Genomic DNA, 8391 nt, shown 5'->3' with positions numbered 1-8391 from the left:
ATAATCTCTAAACAACCTTAGACTAAATAGACCATACAACTGCATATTTTTTGGAAGCATTATTGCCTCCCCTAAATCATCAATTTAAGGAGAACAATTTGCATTTTCTCACTTTAAAAAAAAGTACCAATATAATGGAATGTGTTGTCTAAAAGATGGACTCAGGGGTCACTTTATTAACCCCCTATGTAGTATGTGCATTTAAGTGGTACCCCCTACTTATAGATTTTTGAATTTTAAAAACACCCCTTCTGTAACACTTTTTGCAATAAAAGTACCCCTCATGTATCAAAATTTTCACAATTTTAATTAAAAATCCCCACACCTTATGTTGAACTCACGTGCTATCTTACATATTTTTGAGTGACCTCTCAAACAAAAGTGCAATAATCTAGAAAAACCTTTTTAGAATGTTTTGTAGGCATAACGTACTCTCACATATGGTGGGTGGACATCACTTTGATGTGGTGTAAGAAACTAGCTATACAACGTTTTTGAAAAGTGCTAGCTAGGCAATGTTTTCTAAAGTTTACCTCAAGTTAGCATGTTGGAATGTGTGTTGCACCAAAGATTGTGATCTCTAATGTTTAAAAATAAAAGAAGTGGTTCCAATGGTAGTTCTAGTGGGAAAAGGCATGGTAGAGTGTTTCCAAAAGTAGGTTAAGGAGAAAGTGACAATCCACCAAGGTAAGGCTAGTCAAGGATTCCAATCCTTTTGAGTGGTGTGACATGCAAAGAGAAATAGAAAGGAAAACTTATGCACCTCATGTTGGTGGAAGGGGGGAGAGAGAGAGAGAGAGAGAGAGAGAGAGAGAGAGAGAGAGAGAGAGAGAGAGGTATGTGTAAATGTGTGGGGTAGTGAAAATGTGATGTGGTATTGTGTGTGTAGGTGCATGTATGCGTGCACGTGTGTGTGTGTGTGTGTGTGTGTGTGTGTGTGTGTGTGTGTGAGAGAGAGAGAGAGAGAGAGAGAGAGAGAGAGAGAGTTGTTGCTATCATTCTTGTCATTTCAATCATTCAAAGCACTACTTGGGTGGGTGTGTACATGTGTGTGTGTGTGTGTGTGTGTGTGTGAGTGTGTGTGTGTGTGTGTGTGTGTGTGTGTGTGTGTGTGTGTGTGAGAGAGAGAGAGAGAGAGAGAGAGAGAGAGAGAGAGTTGTTATTACGATTCTTGCCATAAGGTGTATCATTCTTGTCATTTCAATCATTCAAAGCACTACTTATGTGTATAAAAAGTATGGTGCTTTTTGTATATTTCTTGAAATTTGTAGGCTTTTCTACCAAGACTCAAAAAAATATTAATATTAAAAATTGAAGGCACTTTTAGATTTTAAAGGTCTAAACTCACTCTAGTAGCACAACGTGCATAAGCATGCATACACAAATGTGTGCATATGAACTCTCGACCTTATTATTTATGCTAACTCTTGTGCCAGGATGAGAACACTTTGTTTTACATGGGCCTCCTAAAATAAGTTTGGGCATAATCAATGCACATACACATGCATACACAATGCAAGAACTCTCACGCATTAGCAGTTTTAGTGATTTTATGAGCTACAACATTGCACAAGAGAACTTTGTTTTCCATTACCCTTAAAAAAAAGGGTTTGCGAGAAATTCTATTAGAAATTTTATACGCCAACACACGCACATGCACTCACGAACACACATGCATATACAATGCAATAACTCCAATGCATTGGCATTTTGAGGGAGGTCTTGTATGAGGCACATTGCACATGTGTGCACATGTACACATAGACAAAGACATGCATAGACATACACGCACCTACATGCACATGTGCACAAAAAAGCATGGCATATGCACACATATGCATACACGCACATGACATGCACACATGTGCATGCACATGCACACAAAAGCATAGCATGAGGGCATATGCATGCACCTCTGTGCATGTAAACAAGCGAGTACATGGAAGTGCTTACATATGCAAATCCTTGTATGAAAACTCTAAAATGTAATTGATATTTTACCATGTAAGTGTGTGTGTGTGTGTGTGTAGAGAGAGAGAGGAGTGTGTGAGGGAGAGTGAGAGTGTGTGTGTTGACACGTGCAAGTCGTGTGGGGGTGGTGAGTGGGGTGACGAACCTCTTCACCAAACAAGCTCGAAGCTTACGACAAGCCTTACGTAATGCTGCCCTCCTCCTCTTTGAAGCTTTTGTTTGTATTTATATATCAAGCTTTCCTTTAATCTCTTAGTGGTGGATGATCACGCCCACCACATTCTCCTCTCTGAAGCTTTTGTTTGTATTTATATATCAAGCTTTCCTTTAATCTCTTAGTGGTGGATGATCACGCCCACCACATTCTCCTAAACCTTGCTTACCATACACCTCTTAGTTATAATTAAATGTGCACACTGTGATTAGTGCACTCATTTTACACACTTCATTAGTGGATCCACAACCACCTGCTTGGCTTAATCCATGTAAGTTCCCAATCTTTATCTTCACTTTCGACTAATTATGCGCTAATCCCTTGTTAAATTTCCATGTTAGTCTTTCAACCAATCATGCATTAATCCTCTTTTCTTCTCCCAGCAGGTTTCATGTCCAATTTTGAGAAATTTCTGCTTCTGATTTTTATTTTTCCCAGCAACATTTGCTCTCAATACTACAGCACTCATTCTCTGAAATTTGTATTTTTTAATTAGATTTTACTCTCTCTTTTTTCAGCTATATTATTTTTTTAAATCTAATTTTCCCCATTTATTTCCCGCAGAAGCTCTAAAATAGCATGAAACTTCGGATGCAATTTCTGGTCTCTGCATTTTCATGAAAACCTATCAATCAGCACGTAAAAACATTTTTAAAAAAACATAAAAATCGCCCACATTTTTCTACAGAGTCGGCTATTCCTTGCACTTTTTATTTGTTTTATTTTTTAATGTGCAGCCAATTTTTAATTCTCGCCTGCATGAAAATCGCCTGCCTCTTTCAAGAATGTAATATTTATTTTATCTGTGGGTTTTTTTTTTAAGTTTATGGAATTTGTCAGAATGGTGAGTTCTCTTTTTTCTTAGACCAGATTGAGATTATTAGTTTGCTAATCTATTTTATGTAAGGGCAGATTATCAATATTTTCCATTATTGATGTAATGGCATATTTATGTTAGGTTCTGTGTGTACAAATTAAACTTATTTATGGACATAATTTGTCTAAAAAAAGTCTCATAATTTTTGTCTTTGGCCGATTGAGATTATCAGACTACTTGTTTAATTATTCACCCAACTTAATTAATAATTTTATGGACGGATCAAGGATATCTGATTTCTATTCTATTAAATTTGGTTATTTTAAAATATTTGGTTATCTGATTACTATTATACTTGGTTATTTTTTTGACTATTTTTCTAGACAGATTGAGATGATCATAATTTAGTTATTTTGTTTAAGTTATATAATTATAATTGTGTAATGTCAGATTTTTCTGGTGAGAATGCTCAAAAGGCGATTTTGTTTTTTCAATCTCTTGATAAAGCAAGGATTATTTTGTGATTTAGTTGAAATTTATTGCAGACTATAAAAAATGCCTGAGGTCATTATGGGCGGACAGGTGGCCAGCTGTGAGGAAAGTTATGACACCAAGGCGGACGATAGTGTGAAAGCAGATGTGGGCGGTGGTGGGCGGACGGCCACTGTGTGTGTAACCGGAGCAGGGGGGTTCATAGCCTCCTGGCTTGTTAAGCACCTCCTACAAAAGGGCTACACTGTCAAAGGCACAGTCAGGAACCCAGGTGAAAATCAAAATCTCCCATTTTTTTAAATCCATCCATTATATAATTATTATTCAATCTTGACATTTTCTCACAAAGCCTACTATATATACAAATAAATAACTGCAAAACCATAACCCTAATGGCCAATCTGTACTGCAAAATTATCATCTTAATGGCTAATTAAGTGTCGATCTGGCTGTAATCTGATACATATTATACAAATCACACACTGTAATTAACTGCAAAATTGCCATCTTAATGGGCTAACTAAGGTCAAATTGGCTGTAATGAAGGTCAAACTGGCTGTTCTAAGGCCTGTTGTTTGTCTTCATTCATTTATGCTAACAGCATTTCACCATTGATGCTAATGTGGTTGATGATTGGTTATGTCAAAGAGTAACATTTCAAGTGAGTTTAGTGGATAACTTATTGATGTACTAATGGGTGTTAATGTGTAGCAGATGATCCAAAGAATGCCCATTTGAAGCAATTGGAAGGTGCTGCAAAGGGGCTGCTTCTTGTCAAGGCAGATCTCTTGGACTTTGATAGCCTCTTGTCTGTCATCAATGGCTGCGACGGCGTCTTCCACCTCGCCTCCCCGGTCACAGATGACCCAGTAAGCTAACCCTAATATTCCCCCATTTCAAATTCAAAAACATTAAAAATTTCCCTCCATTTTCAAAATAAAAATTTCCCTCCATTTTCAAAACTTCAAAATATTCCCTCCACCCAAAACCACACTCTTGAAACTCAAGAAAATGGTCACCCACAGTGGACACATTTGTCTCTTATTTGGTGGTTTTTGTTTTTTGACATTTTTGCAGGTGCAAATGGTGGACCCCGCCGTCAAAGGCACTCTGAATGTGCTGGATGCGGCCGCTCAAGCCGGGGTGAAGCGCGTAGTGTTCACTTCATCAATTGGAGCTGTGTACATGGACCCCAACAGGGACCCATGCATTGTTGTTGATGAGGCATGTTGGAGTGACCTTGATTATTGTAAAGAGACCAAGGTATGTAGCCCATTTATACCACATCAAAAAGTTTTTATATTTTCAAGTTATCACACATAGTAACAAGTATAACGATCTACGGGCTTTACATGCCAACAACTAGGCCAAGGGTGGGGGCTTGATTGCCAATCCATGAGCATTCACCCTACTAGCCACCATTATCAGATGCTCTGATAGTAAGGATGAGTGGGTTATTTGTCTAAGGGCCCCTAGATACTCTGATAGTAAGGATGAGTGGGTTATTTGTCTAAGGGCCCCTAGAATTGATAGTTTGTCTCACATGGTAGATTATATTAAAGGAGGGCTAATAATCTTTGCCTAAGTTGAGCTCCTTTAAATGATCAAAATATGTTTGATCCATGCCATGTTTTCTTATTATGATTATGAATTTGTCATTAGAATTGGTATTGCTATGGAAAAATGGTGGCGGAGCAAGCAGCTTGGGATCATGCAAAGAAGAAGAATGTGGATTTGGTCGTACTAAACCCTTCTTTAGTACTTGGGCCCTTGTTGCAATCCACCATGAATGCTAGCACCGTCCATATTCTCAAATACTTATCAGGTACATGCAACCCATTTTTCATGCATATGCATTTAAAGGAAAAAATTTATTATGATCAAATGTTTCAATGTACCCAAATAGCATATATGCTTACCTCCCAAATAACGTATGTTTCCATGTACTTAGATGACATATGCTTACCTCCCTTAATTGCATGACAGGGTCAGCAAAGACATATGCAAACCTAGTGCAAGCATATGTGGATGTGAGGGACGTGGCTGATTCATGCATCCTCCTCTATGAGAGCCCTCGAGCCAACGGGAGGTACCTGTGTGCTGAGAGTGTGGCCCACCGAGGCGATGTTTGCGACCTCCTTGCAGACATGTTCCCTCAATACCCAATCCCAAGAAAGTAAGAGCATTTTACTAAGACACTAATAATCAGCTCTTAAAACAAAAGAGATTTAAAACCTTTGAGTCACTTTTCTTTAGAAAGAAGCAAGCATGAAATAAATGCATAATTGATCCATATTTTAGAAAGCATTTAGCAATAGCAAAACAATCAATGGCATTAGTAAACAACCAATAAATCAAAACACATGTAAGTTTTCTTTTATTTAAAGCATTACTACCCTCCTCCAATAGAAAGAAAATACGAACATGCTTAAAACCTTTTTACCTTCCCGCGCAAATGGAAAATGGGTAGAAAAAAGTGTAGCCTAGGAAGGGCTCCGAATAATTCAATGAATTACCAAAAGTTTTGATAATGAAAATGCAAAAAGGTGTGTGCGAGCATGTGCATGTATGTGTGTGCGTGCATATGCATTGCATGTATGCAGGCACATGCATGTGCTTGGAGAAAAATCTTTTGGAAGTGAAGTGAAAAGTACACTTGGCATGGTTAGTGCAACAAGTATTAATTTGAACCATTCTTTTAAGAGAGGAAAAGGAGAGAGCTTTTAGAGTGAAAATAATGGACATCATAGTTAGAATAATATTAATTGAACCACTCCCTATTTTAATTTATTTTTAATGAAGGCCCACATTTTTGACCAAAAAAATGTCACCATGGTTACTCTTGGAAGCTAAGAGCTCAAAATTAAAATGCACGACAAAATTGAAATAAGCACACTTCTTGAAATTAGAAACCTAGTGAAAACGATAGAAGCATACACATTAAGATCTCATAGAAGCGTATGTATTAAGATATCATAGAAGCATGAAATAGAAAAATACCTAAATTTGAATTTTAAGAAACAAGAGAAGTATGTGCATCAACAAGCAATTATTTTGCAGAAAGGAGGGTTTCATATTATAGAAAGGAGGGTTATCAATTACCTTATAGAAAGAAGGGTTCTTATATTATAAGAGTTTTGCAAAAGACCAAGCATTGCCTTTTAAAGGGTGCTCTATGCTTTCTAAATGCCAAAAAAGAGAAGTAGAAATAGGAAATAGGGTAGAAATAGGAGATAGGCACTATGATGTGGCTTTCTTTACAAAAAAAGAACAGTTATTCATTAGAAAACATCAACAAATCAGTAATAAATGAGGTGCAAATAACTACAATGACATGAAAGGGATCAAAGAGAAATGTAAATTTTGGAGAGGAGAAAGAAGAGGGAGGGGGAGAGGGAGGGAAGAGGGTGGATTTCTTCATTCTGTGTTGGGTTAACAGCCTTTTCATAAGCATGAGTTGTAGAGGAGCTCCAAAAAAGGTAAAAGTTACTCATAGTTCTAAAAGGGTATTGATGGTCGAATTTGGATCTTGATGAAGATGTTGTGTAAAGAGGCTAGTAACAATGTGTGTCATGGGCTTTCAAACACAGCTCATTGAAAATTTGGTTACATAAAAGCTCAAGGAAATTAGTTGCATAAAATCTCAAGGAAACTACCATTTTCATACATGCAATTGGGATCCTCCACCATTTGAAATGTTAGTTTTGTATTATGTTTGCTCACTCATTTTCTATTATCTATCCATGATCTGCCATCCACCATTATCTCAATATTACACTTATCTATACCTCGTAACTCATGCTCATTTCATCTAAGACAACATTTCATCATTTTTTGATATTCTTGTTACTAACATTTCACCCCATAAAAATATTAATTTCTCATCACACTTTTCAATGTTTCATTGCAGGTGTTCTGATGAGAAGCATCCCAAGGTTCAAGCATATCAATTCTCCAACAAAAAGTTACGCAACTTGGGGCTTGTTTTTACTCCTCTTACGAAGTGTTTACATGACACAGTGGTTAGCTTACAAGAGAAGGGTGTGATTAGTTGACAAGTATCCACTTAATGATCAAAGCCATTCCAATAAGGTCAATGTATGCATACACTCTCATTCATCATTAAAATATTACCGAAATGTAGCCAAGAAGTCTCATGTTGGTAAATGCACGATGGAACACTAAGTTCAAGTGCAATGCGATGCATATCCTTTTCATTCAAAGATACACTTTAACAACGTAACCTTATGGTTTTCAATTATTAATCAATGATTGTACAATGGTGGTCATGATAGTCATAACTCCAAATACATTTTGTGGGATATTGATGTAGAAAAATTGCTCACTTCCACTATAAAGATCACAATCAGATACTTAACATAAAACCAAGAAACATTTCGTTCTCTTTGTAACGCTTGTAGAATAAAGGGTTTACTAGGGGGGTGGAGAGAGAGAGGTGCGCAAATGCACGCACGCGCATGCACGCACACAAATACACACATGGAGTCGTGTAAAGATATTTATTAACGCACATGAATATGTATATAGAAATGTAAGCATGGCACATCTATAAATACACATGAATCTGCATATAGACATGTAGGCATGGTACACACATACATACATGGACATGTGTGGACATCTATAAATACACATGAATATGAGTGTACAAGCATGGATGCACATATAGTTATATGTGCACTCTCTCTCTCTCTCTCTCTCTCTCTCTCTCTCTCACACACACACACACACACACACACACACACACACACACACACACACACACATGCTCATCACATCCCTTTGATGGAGTTTATGATTCGTATTAGGGCATTATAATTTAAGATAGATCTCAAGAAAAAGTGGTCTTTTAAAGGATTTATTAATAACTTTTGCA

General features: G+C 37.1%; 1 protein-coding gene across 1 annotated transcript; it reads left to right on the top strand.

The window, feature by feature from the left end:
* Positions 1 to 2170: 2170 nt before the first annotated feature.
* Positions 2171 to 7774, top strand: LOC147615238 (cinnamoyl-CoA reductase 1-like). The gene is made up of 7 exons (XM_086779296.1): positions 2171 to 2456; positions 3548 to 3765; positions 4209 to 4363; positions 4572 to 4757; positions 5157 to 5319; positions 5481 to 5670; positions 7405 to 7774. The coding sequence occupies exons 2-7, from the start codon at positions 3558 to 3560 to the stop codon at positions 7547 to 7549; spliced, it is 1047 nt and encodes a 348-aa protein (XP_086635422.1). The 5' UTR covers positions 2171 to 2456; positions 3548 to 3557; the 3' UTR covers positions 7550 to 7774.
* Positions 7775 to 8391: the final 617 nt, after the last annotated feature.

Source organism: Cibotium barometz, chromosome 40, assembly GCF_041138505.1.
Source record: "Cibotium barometz isolate CiBa-2024 chromosome 40, ASM4113850v1, whole genome shotgun sequence".
Taxonomy (NCBI): Eukaryota; Viridiplantae; Streptophyta; class Polypodiopsida; order Cyatheales; family Cibotiaceae; genus Cibotium; species Cibotium barometz.
This window is presented reverse-complemented; position numbering and strand designations above follow the sequence as displayed.